Source organism: Erigeron canadensis, chromosome 4 (genome assembly GCF_010389155.1).
Source record: "Erigeron canadensis isolate Cc75 chromosome 4, C_canadensis_v1, whole genome shotgun sequence".
Lineage (NCBI taxonomy): Eukaryota > Viridiplantae > Streptophyta > Magnoliopsida > Asterales > Asteraceae > Erigeron > Erigeron canadensis.
In genome coordinates, this window is record NC_057764.1 from 4,806,122 (window position 1) to 4,825,144 (window position 19,023).

General features: G+C 34.2%; 4 protein-coding genes across 4 annotated transcripts; 3 read left to right on the top strand and 1 right to left on the bottom strand.

Moving 5' to 3' along the window:
- The first annotated feature begins 2,455 nt into the window (after nucleotides 1–2,455).
- On the top strand, nucleotides 2,456–3,555 carry LOC122598569 (2-hydroxyisoflavanone dehydratase-like). The gene has a single exon (XM_043771162.1). The coding sequence runs from the start codon at nucleotides 2,516–2,518 to the stop codon at nucleotides 3,449–3,451; it is 936 nt and encodes a 311-aa protein (XP_043627097.1). The 5' UTR covers nucleotides 2,456–2,515; the 3' UTR covers nucleotides 3,452–3,555.
- Nucleotides 3,556–4,608: 1,053 nt separating this feature from the next.
- Nucleotides 4,609–5,833, bottom strand: LOC122596866. Its single transcript, XM_043769511.1, has 2 exons — nucleotides 5,451–5,833; nucleotides 4,609–5,335 (listed from the first exon to the last, which is right to left on the bottom strand). Exons 1-2 carry the CDS (start codon nucleotides 5,831–5,833, stop codon nucleotides 4,609–4,611), a joined length of 1,110 nt encoding a protein of 369 aa, XP_043625446.1.
- A 1,219-nt stretch (nucleotides 5,834–7,052) lies between these two features.
- Nucleotides 7,053–8,406, top strand: LOC122598700 (2-hydroxyisoflavanone dehydratase-like). The gene has a single exon (XM_043771275.1). The coding sequence runs from the start codon at nucleotides 7,098–7,100 to the stop codon at nucleotides 8,031–8,033; it is 936 nt and encodes a 311-aa protein (XP_043627210.1). The 5' UTR covers nucleotides 7,053–7,097; the 3' UTR covers nucleotides 8,034–8,406.
- A 7,354-nt stretch (nucleotides 8,407–15,760) lies between these two features.
- Nucleotides 15,761–16,869, top strand: LOC122598503 (2-hydroxyisoflavanone dehydratase-like). Its single transcript, XM_043771096.1, has one exon. The coding sequence runs from the start codon at nucleotides 15,778–15,780 to the stop codon at nucleotides 16,753–16,755; it is 978 nt and encodes a 325-aa protein (XP_043627031.1). The 5' UTR covers nucleotides 15,761–15,777; the 3' UTR covers nucleotides 16,756–16,869.
- Nucleotides 16,870–19,023: the final 2,154 nt, after the last annotated feature.

Consider the following 19,023-nt stretch of genomic DNA (forward strand, 5'->3'; position numbering starts at 1 on the left):
TCAAGGTTATGTGATCGTTTAATGATCCGATCAAGGTTTTAAGGTTATGTGATCATTCAACGATCCAATCAAGGTTTTATGGTTATGTGATCATTTAATGATTCAATCAATGTTTCAAGTTTATGTAATCAATTAATGGTCCAATCAAGATTTCAAGGTTGCATGTTCGTTATATGATCGTTATAAACAAATTAAAGTTATATGTTCGTTATATGATCGTTATAACCAAATAAAGGTTATTTGTACATTATGTTCGTTGTATGATCGTTTATTGATTGATTCGAGGTTATATGTTTGTTATACGATCGTGTATTGATCGAATCAAGTTTATATGATCGTTTTGAGATCAATTCAAGTGATCAAGGTTGTATGATTGCTTTATGTTCGTATCAAGGTTATATGATCATTTATTGATCAAATCAAGGTTATCTGATCATTTATTAATCCAATCAAGGTTGTATGATCGTTTTGTGTTTGTATTAAGGTTATATGATCATTTATGTTTGTTGTTGTCAAATGTTGATCGTATGAATATGTTATGTGATCCTACGAACTCCCCAACATAGTGTTGACGTTTTTGAGTATCTTTTCAGGTATAAGAGAAATCGCTTGCAAGCTAGGAGTCGATGCCTATATATGGACCTAAGGATCGTTTGATGGCATTCTAAATCTTTAGACTCAAACACGATGCCTCGGTTTTTTTTCCCTTTCATAGGATTTATATGTTGTATTTTGTTTTGGGTATGACAGTTTATTGTGTTAAATGAACTTCATATCTTACATTTCTGCCATTAGTAGGGTGTTACATTTATACTATAAAATAACTCAAAAAATAAACATTTTTTCATAGACTATGTATATCTCAAACTAGAAAAATTTTGTCAAGAAAAATACGAATTAGTTCTCCCCTCTCTAATGATGAATATGTTCTAGATACAAACTCTTTACATTTAAGTATGGATTAAGTCACTAGATGAACAATGTACTTTCTCTCATTTACATGATTGCCCATTGAACTGGATTATTGATGTGTATCACCCATATACTTTTCAATTTTTTACATGGTTAACCAAGTGTTGACCTGATGACCTGCTATAACAAGTTAATCTCTATTTACTTGGTTGCTTATTGAACTGGATGCCTAGTGTACTTTCCTTCATTTACATGGTTGCCCATTGAACTGGATTATTGATGTGTATCACCCATATACTTTTTAATTTTTTACATGGTTGACCAACTGTTGACCTGATGACCTGCTATAACAGGTTAATCTCTATTTACTTGGTTGCTTATTGAACTGGATGTCTAGTGTACTTTCCTTCATTTACATGGTTGTCCATTGAACTAGATTATTAGTATATATCACCAACATACTTTTCTATTTTCTACTTGGTTGACCAAATGTTGACTTGATCCTGCAATAACAGGTTAAACTCTATATTTACTTTTTATTTTTCCAGAAGTTATCTTCATCAATTTTCCAGGCGAAAACTCCGGTAAAAATTCCGGCAACCATGTTCTTTCGTTTCAAATTGACCCAAACATTTTCAGGCGGGTTATTATTGATCAAATGGAAAAGTAAAATCCTAGAGTATGGATCATAACGGATTGAGTTGATTGCTGGGCTGTTAAAGCTTCTAAGGTTGAAGATCATAGACTAATTTATATTGCTAGTACAATTATATTATTATGATATTATTAAAAGTGTAAACATATCTACGATATGCTTCTACAGTTATTATATAATATTATAATATAGTTATATAATGAGTTTTTATTGAAAATTAATGAAAAGGATGAAGCAGAAATTAATAAATTTCTGAAAAAATAAAAATAGAGATTAACTTGTTATTGTAGTTCATCAAGTCAACATTTGGTTAACTATGTAAAAATTAGAAAAGTATGTGGGTGATGTATATTAATAATAATTCAGTTCAATGGGCAACCATGTAAATAAAGGAAAATACATTAGTCATCTAGTTTAATGGGCAACTATATAAATAGAGATTAACCTGTTATAGCATGTCATCAGGTCAGTGGTTGGTCAATGATGTAAAAATTTGAAAAGTATATAGGTAATACACATCAATAATCCAGTTTAATGGACAACCATGTAAATGTGGGAAATTACATTGTTCATCCAAGTGACTTAACCATTATATACATCTTCGCTTCTATATCTTGTAAAAAGCTGGATGGGGAAACTGATGGAGTAGTGTATATTGGTAACCAACCAAAAAGTCAGTGTGTTCATATTTCAGAGAAGACATTGTGTATTTAATTAACTTAATTAATACATGAAAATAATGACTATATTAAAAAATTGAAAACTGTTTTGTAATTGTTTGAATCAGTCTCTAAAAAACAAAAATATTTGTAACGTTGAATAGTACTGTTGTTGGCCACTTATATATATGTCTAAACTTTTTACTATAGCTAGCTAGGCATACCACTTCTCCATCATTAATACTTTAACTTCACCAATCTATATCCAGACTTGATTGTACGTAACATCATGGCTCCGACCAAGAAGTTAATCTACGAAATTCCTCTAGTCATTCGTGTCTATGACGACGGAAGTGTAGAGCGACTCGCTGTGTCACCCTTTGCCCCACCATGTTTAGACGACCCAGTCACCGGGATCTCATCCAAAGACTTGGTCATTTCGCCAAACGTATCCGCTCGTCTCTACCTCCCGAAACTCCCACATGTGGGACTCAATAAGCTCCCGATTTTAGTCTATTATCACGGAGGTGGATTTATTATAGGATCAGCATTTGACACATGGGAACACAATTATATTAGTACAATGGTGTCCTATATAAAGGCGGTGGTAGTCTCAGTTGAGTATAGGCTAGCCCCGGAACATATTATACCTGCGGCCTATGAAGATAGTTGGGCTGCACTTCAGTGGGTTGCGTCACATTCAACAAGTGATCAAGGAGAAGACAAAGAACCTTGGTTGGTTAAATATGGCGATTTTAATCGGGTTTATCTTGGAGGAGATAGTGCAGGTGCTAATATTGTGCATCACATGGCTTTAAAAACCGGAAAGGAAAAACTGCCTAATGATGTGAAAATCTTGGGAGGGTTTTTTGGTTGTCCTTATTTTTGGGGTTCAAAGTCAACTCCTGATGAGAGTTTGGCATACAAGTGTTGGATGCTCGCGAGTCCTAATGCGGAGGGTGGGATTGATAGTCCGTTGATTAATCCGTTTGTCAGTGGGAAATTCGATACGGGTTTTGGTTATAAGAGGCTGCTAGTTGTGGTAGCGGAGAAGGATGAGTTAAGGGATTATGGTCTCAAGTATTTTGATGCTGTTAAAGAAAGTGAGTGGGATGGTAAGGTAGAGTTTCTACAACTTGATGGAGGTCATTGCTTCTACCTTCTTGATAGTACTTGTGAGAAGGCTAAGGTTTACATGAATCGGTTGGCTTCTTTCATTGTGTAAGAAATTTGTTGATTTCTTCCTTTAAACTTATGTTGTTGCATTGACTTGATCAAGTCTTGAATAAATTACAGCCAATAATAATACAAATATTTTTATTTTGATTACTCCATGTATATTTTTTTGATTTTTGTTCATTTAGAACGGCATCAATTGTCCTCTAAACTTGCAAGGTTAAGTATATGAATCGAGGGAACAGTTGCCCAAAATTTAAGTTTATCATAATCTCAATCTAAAATAATGAAAATATAATTATCCTCTTATGATTAGTTGATTACATTGGAAATAATCCGGCAAATTACCATTCAAGGCAAGCTCAATGGATAAATTGAGATGGAGTAGCAGAGTAAAAGTTCAGAATTTTATTTGCAATTTAGTTGTGAAACAACGTTTATGGGAAAGCAGTTGTATAACGTACATATAAATGAAGTAAATAAGAGGCTCTCAATGGAAGAGAATCATCCACCAAAGACTAGTCTCTGTCAGCGTCACGTCAGCAAAAAACACTCCAATGACTAATCCCCCCAAAATGGACCCAATGGACTCATCCACCAAAGACTAGTCTTGGACTCACCAATTATTTAATTCTACCCATTTATCCAAATTTTACACACTACTACAAAAGTGTATCTAATGCGACACTTTTAAAAGCAATACTTTTACAAAAATGTTGCATTATCTAATAAAGTGTTGCATTATCTAAGAAAAGTGTTGCATTATCTATTTAAAAAGTGTTGCATTAGACCTAAGGTGACATTAGCTAATGCAGCTGCATTAGCTAATGTCACCTTAGGTCTAATGCAACATTTTTTTAATAGATAATGCATCACTTTTCTTAAATAAGGCAACAAGTGTCGCATTAGATACACTTTTGTAGTAGTGACACTTTTAACCCTCTAAAATTATAACAATCTAAAACATACACAAATAAAAAACATTTCATTAAAAATAAAAACATTACACAATTTATTTAAAAAAAACACAAAAAAAAAAAAACACATTACAATACTTCAAATAAAGAAAACACACATTAAATTAAAACATTAACAATAGTTTATTATAAAAAACACACATTAAGCCAGGAGGCGTCATATATGCTCCGTAAGATCATGACGAAGAGCATGATGCACAGTGCGATCTCGAAGCTCCTTGCCGGTACGTTAGTGAAGTGCAATCATTTCCTCGAACGTACGCTCCGGTAAGACGATTGGATCAATGTCGTCTCCATCCTCGAGTGAGCTTATGGCGTACCCCGTGTCTTCAACCTTCATCTTATGCAATATAACACAGGCGTACACTGTTCGAGTGATCCGATTCACACTTTTTGATCTTGCTGGTTGGGTTAGAATGTGACATGAGTTTTGAAGCCCTCCAAAGGCACGCTCAACATCCTTCTGGGCACTTTCTTGAAACTTTTTAAATTTCTTTCGCTTCTCATCTTGAGGGCATGAATACGACTTTACAAAAGTCGACCATTCGGGATAAATGTCGTCTGTGAGATAGTAACCCTTTTTGTAGTGGGTGCCATTAACAGGGAACGAGCTATCAGGTGCACGATCTTCAATGATTTCCCTAAATAAAGGCGACTGGTTCAGAACATTTATATTGTTGTTCGAACCAGCTGTGCCAAAAAAAGCATGCCGGATCCACCTATCGTATGAAGCTACTGCTTCAAGCATGATAGTTGGATGACCGTGATCATCACGCGTAAACTGACCTTGCCATGCCTTGGGGCAGTTTTTCCAAAGCCATGCCTTGGGGCAGTTCTTCCAAGGCCAGTGCATGCAATCAATGCTTCCAAACATGCATGGGAAGCCATGAAGCTCTTCATGTCGAACGTACAAGCGTTGTATGTCCTCCGGTGTTGGTCTACGCAAGTATTCATCCCTGTAAAGTTCAAACACACACTTACAGTAATAGTCTAGATAATACCTTGCTGTTTCTTTACCCATCTGTAGATACTCGTCAAGCGAGTCGGGATTGTAGCCATACGCCAATTGACGTATGACGCATACACACTTTGGATGGTGCGCTGAAACCAGGCTTTCCACGGGCATTAAGCAGCTTGTCTTGCATTCTTTTAAAATGCAAAGGCACAGGACCTGGATTACGAGATGGGTATGATATTATGTCGTTCACAATGCGCATGAACATAGGTCTAGACATACGGAATCGTCGCCTAAAGCTCTTCAACGAATACTTTGGGTTTTCGTTAAAGTAAGCTGCCATTAGGCGCTCGTCAGCACCATATAGATCTCTTTCGACGACCATACGGGGTATGTATGGTCTTGATGATTCACCTTGTTCAAGCAAATCAACACATTCGGCCATGATGCCAAAAAGCTCTTCATCATCGTCTCCAGTAGGAAACAAATCGGGTCTCATGTACGTTGATAAAGAAACTGGTTGTTCATGATGATTTATGTATACGAAAGTGTGTTTTGGTATAATATAGTTGAATATATGCAAGAGTGGTGTCAAATGGTGGTTCACTTGAAGTGTATATATAGCCATTTTGAAAAACTAGCCGTTAAAGACTAAAGTTGTCACTTTTTTTAAACATATTTTGAACTATATAGCCGTTTATGGGCTAAAGTTGCCAAATGGTGAAACTTATTTTTGTCTCCTTCCCTTTTAAATTCATACCGTTGGAGTTAAAAAAAAACAAACGTAAACGTTCGTCCCTGCAGGAACGAAACACCCGGATGAGTGAGGCGGACGAGAGGGGAACGAGTCCCACCCTAGAGTGTGGAATCGTCCTTGTATGTCAAACGAGCCAAATAACGAACCACTGGCGAGCCTCTAACAGATAGATGGCAAATTATACTAAACGTGATGTATACGTTGCTGTAAGTTTTATTTGAAATGTGAAAATCCAATCTACTTTATAGTTTATAGTGGAAAACTCAAATTTATTATTGATTTTTTCCCATATTAATTTAACTCTTCGTTTACATATAGAAAAGAAAGAAACAAACTGCTCAATGCCGTCTTCTGCGGGTTTTGAGCCCTAATACCTCGACGGTGTATGGGGGAGGTTATGATGTAGGTAGACCTAATTACCTCTATCTAAGTAGAGAGACTGCTTCCAGTTTCTACCTAAATGATAGAAACGGCCCTCCAACCTTTGCATAGAATGAGGATCGAACCCATAACCCCTGACTTTAGAGACCATGGTGTTTACCACTGATCCAAACCATGTCTTTGCTTAATTTGGACTAATAATATCAACAGTTATTCAACCTTATGTTCTACGAGGAAGTGAGGTATCGCGGAAGTGAGATATCTAACAACATTTACATGAAATGATAATTGAAGTCTTAAGCTCTTTTTAAAGACAAGAGGTTCTATGACTAATATCGTTCGTTACCACCATCCCCGTCACATCATGCAGGTATCCATGTAATGTATATTGGCAATTAACCAAAAAGTCAATGAATTCATAACATTGTATATTAATCACTATATGCAACAACTATCTTAAAAAATGACATTATTGTTTTCTAGTTGTTTGAATCAGTCTATTAATAAAGAAATTTTTGGATTGCTGAAGCTGTAGCACTTATATAAGTCTAACCTTTTTCCTATCAACATACCACCGATCATTCGCTTATTACTTAAACTTGATCATCAATCTATCTAGCGTATCATGGCTGATTCGCCAGACAGAGGGTTGATCTACGAAATTCCTGGAGTCATTCGTGTCTATGAATCCGGAAAGGTAGAACGACTCGCTGTGTCGCCTTTTGCCCCAACATCTTTAAACGACCCAGTCACCGCAATGTCATCCAAAGACGTGTCATTTTGTGGCGCATCTGCGCGTCTCTACCTCCCCAAGCTCCCACCTGCGGAAGAACTCAAGAAGCTCCCGATTTTAGTGTATTACCATGGAGGTGGATTTATTATAGGATCAGCATTCGACACATGGGAACACAATTATATAAGCACAATGGTGTCATATATCAATGCACTGGTTATTTCAGTTGAGTATAGGCTATCCCCAGAATATCTTATACCTGAAGCTTATGATAATAGTTGGATGGCACTTCAATGGGTTGCATCACATTCAACAGGTGATCAAGGAGAAAACCAAGACCCTTGGTTGATTCAATATGGCGATTTTGATAGATTATACCTTGGAGGAGATAGTGCAGGTGCTAATATTGTGCATCACATGGCGTTAAAAACAGGAAAAGAAAAACTACCTAATGATGTGAAAATCTTGGGAGGGTATCTTGGTTGTCCTTATTTTTGGGGTTACAAGCGACCTGATGACGATAGTATGGCGTTTAAATGTTGGTTTCTCGCGTGTCCAGATGGGGGGATTGATAGTCCCTATATCAATCCATACGTGACTGGGGAATTTGACGTCGGTTTTGTTTATAAGAGGCTGCTAATTGTGGTAGCAGAGGATGATGAGCTAAGGGTTGAAGGTATCAAGTACTATGATGCTCTTAAAGAAAAAGAGTGGGATGGTGAAGTAGACTTTCTACAACTTGATGGAGGTCATTGCTTTTACCTTCTTGATAGTACTTCTGAAAAAGCTAAAATTCTGATGAGAGAGTTGGCCTCTTTCATTGTTTAAGTTATTTGTTGATAACTTCTTGTTGTTAAACTTCTGTTTGTTGCATTGACTTCATCAAGTCTTGAATAATTTACAACCAGTATTTAATTACTTTACACAATTGAATTCAAACTTGCATACTCTATGTCACACCCCGTTGTAGCGGAAATACATGGTTAACAAATAATTGCGTACTAACCATAGGGTAATAGAAATTACATCCATTTAATACAAAATACAAGTCTAATACAAGTAGAATCGTTCAAATGTAGACCCCAGAATACGAATACAAGTCATCCATATATGGAATTGGGCCCACAGAATACAAGATAAATATCTAGACCGTCTAGTTGTAATCTCATTAAAGGCGAGGCCAATGAACAGTGTCATGTGCCACGTGACGCTGTTCTATTGGTCCACCTGTAACCGCGTTTTTTTCCCAGATTTTGCCATATCGGATTCCGTTAAGGTTATTTTTTGTTCGGTTTTTCTTGGTTTCCTACATAGTTTTTTGCTTTTGTGTTTTCTTTCTATTGGTCTACCTATACCCTGCGTTTTTTTGGAGGCCAATGAACAGTGTCACGTGCCACGTGGCGCTGTTCAATTGGTCAACCTGTAACCGCGTTTTTTCCTAGATTTTGCCATATCAGATTCCGTTAAGGTTATTTTTTGTTCGGTTTTTCTTGGTTTCCTACATAGTTTTTTTGTTTTTGTGTTTTCTTTCTATTGGTCTACCTATACTCCGCGTTTTTTCAGATTTTGCCATATCGGATCCCGTTAAGGTTATTTTTCTTTCGGTTTTTGTTGGTTTATTACATAGTTTTTTTGCTTTTGTGTTTTCATTCTATTGGTTCATCGTATACCCCACATCACTATTTAGATTTTGTCATTTTGGATCCCGTTTGGGGTTTTTTCTTGGTGTTCATCATAGTTTTTTGGCTTTTGCGTTCTCAAATAATATATTGGAAACTTTTACTCAACATTTTATTTTTCCTTTGTTATTTCTATTTTCTTTAAGGTTATTTATCTTTCGGTTTTTCTTGGTTTTTTGATACCTTTTTTTTTTTTTGCTTATATGATCTCTTTATTGGTTTATCATATACCCCGCATCACTATTTAGATTCTCACATAACGGATCCCGTTTGGAGTTTTTTCTTTCGTTTTTTTTGGCATGGTTATCAATAGTAACCATGCTTATTAAAACTTGACACGTGGCACCGGTTATAAAGTGACACATCGCACGTTTCTTATAGTTTAAATTTTGTCACATTGCATCCTGTTCAGATTTTGTCACGTCTTTTTCTTTTTTAGTTTTGTTTTTCCTTTTCGGATTTTTTTATTATGGGTTACTTCTTTTGTTTTTTTCACACTTTTTATTTGTCATTCAACCTTATTGTGATACACCCCTTACCACTACTTACATTTTGCTATATCGCATCCACTTGATATCTGAATTAATATATTGATATTTTTGTCATATCACATCCGGTTCAGGTTTCTACTACGGGTTACGTTTTGGTTTCTTGCATACTTTTAAACAAACATATTAATGATAAAATTATTTCTAATTAAGCTGTCGAAAATTCACGACATATATACTAAAATAACGAACCGTTTCAACAAAGGAATTGAGACCCCGCAACGCGGGGTCCAAAATTTTCTAGTACAATTAAAGCTAAAAACATGAGAGTCCACAAATGTCTAATGTTAATTGTACGTCCAAGTCAAAAGAATGGCCCTATAATGTCAAAGACAATCCAAGACTTACTGTTGGTTAACTGAAAAACATGAAATTTGAAAGGATCAACTATCAAAATAGTTGGTGAGTTTACAGTGAGTTTGACCTAAAGTTTAGTCGTCACTGGGAGCACACAATGACATGTAGTTATTAAGACAAAAAAGCCGGGAGCAAAGTCCGACAATATTATGACAAGAGAGCTGGGATCAATATCCAACAATAAGACCAATTTCCCTCGCACAGGTCTCCCGTCTACATTGGGGTGCAGACCTAAACAATAAGACCAATATACCTCGCACAGGATTTCCCGCCCAAAGTGGGGTGCGGACCAGAACCATGACAGTCAGACACTAAATCTGACAAGACAACCACTAAGATCTCATAATGGTGATAGCTACATAGGGGCAACATTTTAGTTCGTCAAACACAAAGAACAATTTAGTCAGCCGACAACATGGCAAGTCAAAGTCATTTAGTTCAATATTTCATAAGACATGTATACACATTTTCAGGCAGCCATCAATATGGCAAGTATAAAACAAATGATTTAAGTAGCCAAATCTCATGGCATAGACAAAGACAAATCATTTATAAAGTAGTCGTGTATACAATGGTACATGCTTTTCAGGCCTAAAGTAAAAAGGAAAAAGACGCCATAAACTCACTTTAGCGATTAAAGAGCTAAAATGGATGAGCAAACTTGACAATGATCAATCTAGTCTCCACGTCTATCCAAAACCTAGGATATGAGTACGAATAGTGAGGATCAAACCTCACGACATCAAGTATCCTACGTATAACTACTTAGTTATCAACCCTAGAATGCCACGACCAAAAGTGTGATTTAAACATCCATTTTATTTGACTTTAGTTTCTAATGTCATTGACATTGACATTAGAATGTATACTAAATTATCCATAAGAACAAAGTTATAGTTTAAAAGTTATCGTCATTTGAAAATATTGAATAGTCATAAATTTTGCGGCGCCATGTGACATGAAGGATGACTAGAATGAATAAATATCGAGTTTTCAACCATTTTCCGCAAACCAAAACACTTTATAGTCAAGTCTTTTCTATATAACAACGGTAAACATGTTCAATGGACCTGATAACAATTTACTTCGCTAACCATTTACAAATCCAAGCATTTTTTTTATTTCAAAGACTTATTCCTAATAAAATTTCCATCTAACAACATATTCAATAACTCTTTTCATATTCAAGGCTATCTAATTCAATCAAGGTAAATGAAACTAACCCATAAGATTAAATTTAGACAAATCAAAGTTTAGAGAAAATAGTTTGCTTACCAATTTTGATGTTCTTGAAAAATAAAGAAGAAGAAGAAGATGATGCCTTGCTAAAGATATGCTAGATGATTACTCCCTTTTAAATCCCCTTTTGATCTCAAATAAAATTCAGATTCTTGATTGGGAGAAAAAAAAAATGTTTTGTGTGTGTGTACGACGCAACAAAGAAAAAAAAAGAAGAAAAATGGGCACGGGTTTTGGTGTTCTTTTTTCCCTCCACACAAACAGGTGAACCGGTCCATGTGGCCTTAATTTAGATATCTTTAACAATTAAAATGCTTACCATTAAACACCGTATGAATAAAAGGTTATATTTTAAAGTAAATGTGTTTTCCTCGTGTTATTTAACTTAAGACGGGTGATAATATTTCGTCAAAGTGAACTTTAAAAATATTAAGTCTAGACAGTCTATTTATTGTGTAGAAGACATAACCTTTAAATATTTATTTAAAGTTATTTTAAGACTGGACATTCGTCTAGATAGCTAATAGTCTATGTCATCAGGATACGTCTAGCTGGACTAAGTCAAAAGTTTATCTGTCTAATAATTTCCACGTTAATGACCATCTAAATTAGACGGGATTATGATAATGACTAAGCTTAAATGAGATTAAGACTAACCCGTTGTTAGTTAATTATGAGTTGTCACACTCTAGTATCTTAAGCTCAGGGAACCATAGCCGGAAAATAAGGTTTATCATAATCTTGGTTTAAAATTCCTTAAAGTTAGTCTTTATGATTAAATCAGAAATTGTCTGACAATGGGGAGATTATTCAGGGTAGCCGCAATGGATAATGGATAACGGGGATGGAATAGCCGAATAAAAGTTTTGATTATATTGACATCTTACTAATGAAATACAGTTTATGGGAAAAAACCACTAGGTAATAGCCTAGTAGCCACCAGTTGCCACTTTTCAGGAGAGGTCCTGGGTTTGAGTCTTGTCAAAGGCAAATTTGATATAATCAGAGGATTATTAAGTGGTTAAGATTCACCTGGACACTAACTTAGCTGAGGGATTAATAGGTACCAAATGGTAGATTGGATCAGGGGATTCTTATCCAATTTTTTTTTTTACAGTTTATGTGAGAAGAGTTGGAATCTACATATAAATGAAATAATAACAGATAGAGGGCAAGATATATACAAAGGGTGCATGATGTTAAATATAAATAAATGTTGTTGAGTTGTAATTATTCAAGTCTGGAAAGAGTATTAGTAAAAATATACTAATTATATATATATATCCCTTCCACCTCATTTATAAATAGCCTTCTTGCCCATTTTCATACATGACTTAATTATATATATTTTCCTTTCACCTTTTATTCTTAATATCTATACAAATCATGATTAAAACATGTTTGAAAAGCTTAGATTTAACAATTACACATGACATATAAAAGTGATTGTGATTTATATTATATAGGAAAAATCTAATTTTTTACTTTTAGGAATAAATAATACGGCCACCTCAATGGTAGGAACTTGAGTCGGTTAATATAAAAGTGTCTTAACGATTTGCACTACATACTCTCGAGCTCGAAGTTCTATTCTCTTATGTTTGGAGGTTTTATCCTGGGTAGTTTTCAGCAAGCTACAAATTTATTAAAAGTTTGTGCACTATCCTACATTGTATTTTTGATGAATGTTTATTTAATGGAAGAGATTGATAAAATTCACTACAAAGATATATCATTTTTGGGATAAATAACACACTTCAGTCTTCAGTTATTCGACTAAGACCACACACCACCACATTACCAGCCCCATCCCAATTTCAAATGCATTCATTGATCTCAATCACAAGATCCAACAAAATCAAACCCATATTATCCACAATTAAACACAAAACCATTCAGAGAGTCGCCTACGTATTAGGGATTTAATATATTGGTCCACAAGGGATGTTTTTTATTGAAGACCTTTTAGATTTTGTTAAGGTAATTGTTTTTTTTTTTTAACGACGAACAAAACATCAATTTTATAAAAGACTACCAAAAGGTAATTGTAGATTGTTTTCTAACTTTCACTTTTGAGTTTACCAAATGTATGGTGTGACAATGTGCTTACTATATACTTGTCAGCCAATTTAGGTTTGCTGGTGCCTTATTGAAACGGCTTCAACAAATGTTTGGGGGATTGTATTGGCAAAATGGGAAGCCACCACGTTGCCATCATTGCTCTATTTGTAAGTTAGATTTATTGTATTTAGGGGGTGTTTTTGTATTCCGAAATTGGTTATTTTTCTTAAAACTGTTTGGGACAAATCTTTTTCATGATTTTATCTTTTTATTTTATCTCATGTTACCATGATTAAAAAAAAAATAGGTTATTATTTTAAAAGGACTATTTATAATCCATATTGTTTTCTAGTGACCGATAATCGGTTTCTAGTATTTGGGGTGAAATTGGTTTTGGTTAAATACACACCTATAAAATAAAGTTATTTTAAAAATAAAGTCTTTATTTTTGTCAAAAAAAAGTGTCAGCAATGAATTATGGAATTTAGTGGTTATATTTAATTAAAGAATTTAGTGGTAATATTTGTTCTTTACGCATAGCTGATTTTGGAGTCTAAAGATTATGATCGTAATGACTAATGAATTTGTTAGGGGGGTTTGTACAAAACGCCTCACTCTGGAGTCCGGATAGTCCAAGCTGGGTAAAGGTCCAATTGCCAATTATTTGTCATTTTTTCAACCAATCAAAACATGTCACATCATTCATGCCAAAAATAATTAGTGATACCTGCAATAAAAAAATATGAAATATAGTTTTTTTGAATATTCTGTTAGTAATACCATTTTATGATGATCTTCATCAAACTCAACATTAGCAACAAACCGATCTTCCATATATGACATCTCATTTCCCTCTCTTGCAATAAACCGAATACCAATCACCATTAGCCACAACCTCCTTCCACCGGTCTTCCGCCGCCAATACCATTGTGATCTGGTCAACACAAAAGACCCAACTGGAATATCTAATCTACAACCTTTTTTTTTTTGAACAAAGTTAAGAAAATAATGATAAAACGAAACTTTTAATTGTAAAAATAATTATGATTATTCTAGTGATTTTATTAGGACATGTGATAGAAATTGTGTTTTTGGCTAAAAATACTTGTTTGGTGATCATGTCGTGAGAATTATTAGTTGATAAGAAAATTTGTTAGCGGTTCTTCTCGATTATAATTTAACTCTTCCTTTAGATTTTTCAATATAAGTTTTTGATTTGGCCAAAGGCCACTCAATATAAGGAGTTTTGTCTTCCCATATTCTTTTATCATTTATTAGTTTTTCTCTCTTAGAAGTTAGAACACCCCAATAACACCCATCTCTTTATAAGAACCAATTCTTTTTATAAAAATTTCTATCCTCTCTTTATAAGAACCAATTCTTTTTATAAAAATTTATATTTTATTTTGTAAGCCAGAGACAAAACTAGACCCACAAAATGCTATAGAAGCGGGTCTAAAAATGGAACAAATGGAAAGAACGCAACATAGAACGCACTAGTGTTAATAGCGTCCAAAATTTTGGTGGCGTTGGACATGGCCTAGACGTCCTTATAAGGACAGACCTAATAAGTATGAACTTATAATTGAAGCATCCTAAGTAGTGTTCGTATTGTTAAGGCTTTTTAAGAAGGGGGAAAGGACCAGAAGAAAAAATAATAATAAATGCATCGTTAAGTTTTAGAACGACATTGAAAGGGAATGAGAATAAAAGAGAAGAGATATATTGCAGTTGTTTTTGCTTCAAAAGTTTTCCCCTCATTTATAAAGTGATTAGGAAGGAAAACTTTCTCTTCCCTCTCTATTTCTTTTCTCTCTTAAGTTAACTAAACAATACGGTAGTGTAAAACTTTTATATTTATCTTTAAATATATAATTTTAAAATGGAAAATTTTAGACCCTTATATATAATTTAAGTTTTAGTTAGAGGTGATGTCATATTTTTTTTATATTTTTTTTGGATTGAAATTTTATATAATAAATTAAAATATGGTTATTAATTATGGAAAGTAATTTATATATTTTATAATTATAAAAATTTTATTTTTCATAACGGAAACTAATAGTGCCAGATAAAAAAATAAAAATACTATTCAGATTTCATAGTGGATAATTCATATTGTAGTTTCTTTCGCAATGGCAATTAGACAATTTATATAAAATGTTGTTTGTATCTACAACATCTAACTCACGCACATGAATATTATATGTTTCCAATTTGTCTCAATTAAAATTGAATAAGGTCTAAAGATATCATGTGCGGGCACGTCAAATACACTGCCACAAGCACATTGAAGATGACAATTAGGACCTTTTTTCGTCTATATAAAATTATCCAACTATACCATCAGATAAAGAAGAATACCATTCATATTTCAAAGGAAAATTCAAGTTGGTTGATTCATTCGCAATGACAATTAAACAATCTTTGTCTGATTGTTTGGCTTGTATCTACAACATTCAATTTACAAACACAAATAATTATATGTTTTAATATTTCAAGTTAAAATTGAAAAAGGTCTCAAAGTATTATATGCGTCAAATATGACAAGTTAAAAAAATGAATACTAACTAGGTTGAAAATGACGATTTGGACTTTTTCTCTCTATAAATAATTAACCGAATTGAACTTTATTACTATGCACATTATTTACTCCCCTTGGCAACCAAACTCCAACATCATTTCTCAATGGCTACCATCGAAAATGAAGTAGTCACAGATCTTTTTCCATTCATGCGAGCCTACAAAGATGGCACCGTTGAGCGCATAACAGACACCCCATTTGTCGAACCATCTCCAGAAAACAACCAAGGCGTCTGTTCCAAAGACATCACAATCTCCCCTGCTGTCTCGGCTCGAATCTACCTCCCAAACCAAGCCTTGTCTTCTAACAACTTCAAGAATAAACTGCCCGTCTTAGTATACTACCATGGTGGCGCCTTTTGTTACGAATCAGCCTTTGGAGCACTCTATCACAATTACATAAACACAATCGTCTCAAAGTCGCAAAATTTGATTGTTGTATCTGTTGAATACAGGTTATCCCCAGAAAACCCTTTACCAGCGGCTTATGAAGATTCATGGGCTGCTCTGAATTGGGTTACTTCTCATGGTAATCAACAAACACAACCCGAAAACAAAGATCAATGGATAGTCCAGTATGCCAATTTTGAAAAACTTTACTTAGGTGGAGATAGTTCTGGTGGTAACATTGCTTACAATATGGCAATACGAGCTGGGCTCGAAAAGCTTAAAGGTGATGTCAACATCCTTGGAGGGTTTTTGTCACATCCATATTTCTGGGGTTCGAAAGCTATTCGTTCTGAAGTGACTGAAAACCGGGAGAAGACTTGGTTGTCGAGGATTTGGAGAGCGGTGTATCCTAACGCACCCGGTGGTGAGGATAACCCGTGGGTTAACCCGTCGGCTGAGGGTGCACCCGCGATTTCCGGGTTGGGTTTTAAGAGGATGCTGGTGGTGGTTGCGGAGAAAGATGAGACTAGAGATAGAGGTGTCGAGTTTGTTGAATTTGTGAAGAATAGTGAGTGGGATGGAGTGGTCGAGTTGGTCGAATATGAAGGTGAAGGACATTGTTTCAACCTTGACAATCCTGAATCTGATAATTCAAAGGACTTCATCAATCGTTTGGTTTCGTTCATCCGTTAAATACTATCGCAAAAATTAAATCATTTCATCTTAATTTAGCGGTAGTTGTGTGACTTGTTTTATTAAATCATTTCATCTTAATTAAATCATTGTTCTATCTGATCATTTCCTAAACCAAAACCATATATAACACAGATTTAATGAGATCTACAAACACTGAATTCTACAGCCAAAAATATGGGTGTGTCGTGGGTTGGGTAATGGGTTCTGGTCAAGCAGGCTATATTTCAATAAGGCTCAACAAAAACGGGTTAAAGAGTAGGGATGACACATAGAAACCCCTTTCCCTACTTTTTGAGTTTACAAATATTTAATGCATCTAATGCTATGAAAAATTAGATCAAATTAAGAATTTTAAGCAAGAGTTTTAAGCATTTGAAAATCCGTTGGGTGGTTCTCAGTTTGAGCATTTACATTTTAGCTATGTTTTGAAATTTTATCTGATTCACTCGTTAGAAATAAAACTCATCCCACTTTAACCCATATGGCACCCTCTACTAAATACGAAAAGATGTCATGAAAAGTTTAATGTAATACTCACTTGACAGACATCCACAATTATTGAATCTTATTGCGAGATATATATGGTTAGCACATAATTCATATGCACAGACATCCACAATTATTGAATCTTTCTTTTAAAACTTCGATAGATCCTCTCATTTACATTTACCGTGTCAATGTTTTAGGAGTATGACAAAGCTGCTATAAAATGCAATGGAAAAGAAGCAGTATTCTTTCTCTTTCAACTGAAGTAAGCTCATATACTTGTTACATATGAAGATTAGATATATGAAGAATTGATCAAGAGAATCTGTCTTTTTTTTTTTTTAAATATGCACCGTACCAATTCGATCTTTTTATATATATACATAAAAATCATCTCATTATATATAAACAAATATAATATTTTAATTACAATTTGTCATTATACGTTATCATAAAACATTAGATTTTATTAGTTATATATGTCAATCTTTGTATTAGACCGGATATAATCTAGATTTTGAAGTAACAGAAAAAGGAAACAACGACCTATACGGTAGAGTCCGAAAAAAAATTCCTCACTTCTTTCTTTCATTTAAAAGTTAAAACCATGCATGAGACAAACATAAATCTAGTTGATTATTAAAATATTAGCATATAACAAAGATTTAAATAGGAAAATAGCGAGTGTGATTGTACATTATGTGATCATATACGTATTTCAACCTTTATTGAATATTTTTACGTGAACAGAGCAAAGCAGCATACATCTATATCTATATCTATATATAACATAAAATTGAGTTATAGTTGCTTACTTAGAACAAAACTTGTGATTGAATTTATTAGAGCTTTAATGCATAGACACTACTACAGAAACTTGTAAAGGAATCCGGTTTTAAGGGGGTTTAGAAACCAGTTCTTCAACCGCTTACTATTAAGGGGGTTTCTATTAGATTCTAATGGAGACCTGTTTAGTAACCGGTTTCTATGAAAACAATAGAGACCTCTTTCTTACTAAGAAGTGGTTTCCTTACAAAAAGATAGAAACCATTTTTATCTCCAATAACCGGTTTCTTTAGAAGGTTTGAACACCATTTTTATATGTAAAATACGTTTAACCCTTTTTTGATTAGAAACTGGTTTCTTTAGTAAGTTAAAGACACCATTTTTATTTATTAAACAGGTTCCCATATAAAGTTAAAACGATTTCCCAATTTTCAGAATGGTGGTACCATAATATATATGTATATCTTAGATATCAATAACATATCTATAAAGCTTGGAACTAAATAGAAACAAACACACTACTGGACAATTAAACTAGCTTATATATTATTAACCATAAAAAATTGTTATTTACACATCTCTAATCAAAATTTAAAAGCCAATCCTCAAAATTACAGTGGTAAAGCATATGAACATTAGAAAGAAGATAGTCTAACTGCTACTCTAGTAAAGAAAACAATAGGCACATAATAAAGTTTATCTTGCTATACTTGCGGATGCTGGCAGAGGTGAAGCTGAAGATGATTTTTCAGATTTACAAGCCTTCGTCTCTTCAAAGCTTCCCATGGGCAAAGACGTCAATAACGTTCAAGGTCAGGTATAAAGCTTGTCTAGCATACTTGCTCACTCAGGCTCTAATTCATTTGAAACTTGGCAAAGAGCAGAGTTTGTATAAATGCTCGCTGAACATATGGACAAGACAAATTAATGAATTATAGGGGGCAATTGCAACCAGGTACATTTAAGTGATCATGTTTTACTTCAAAAAGGTCA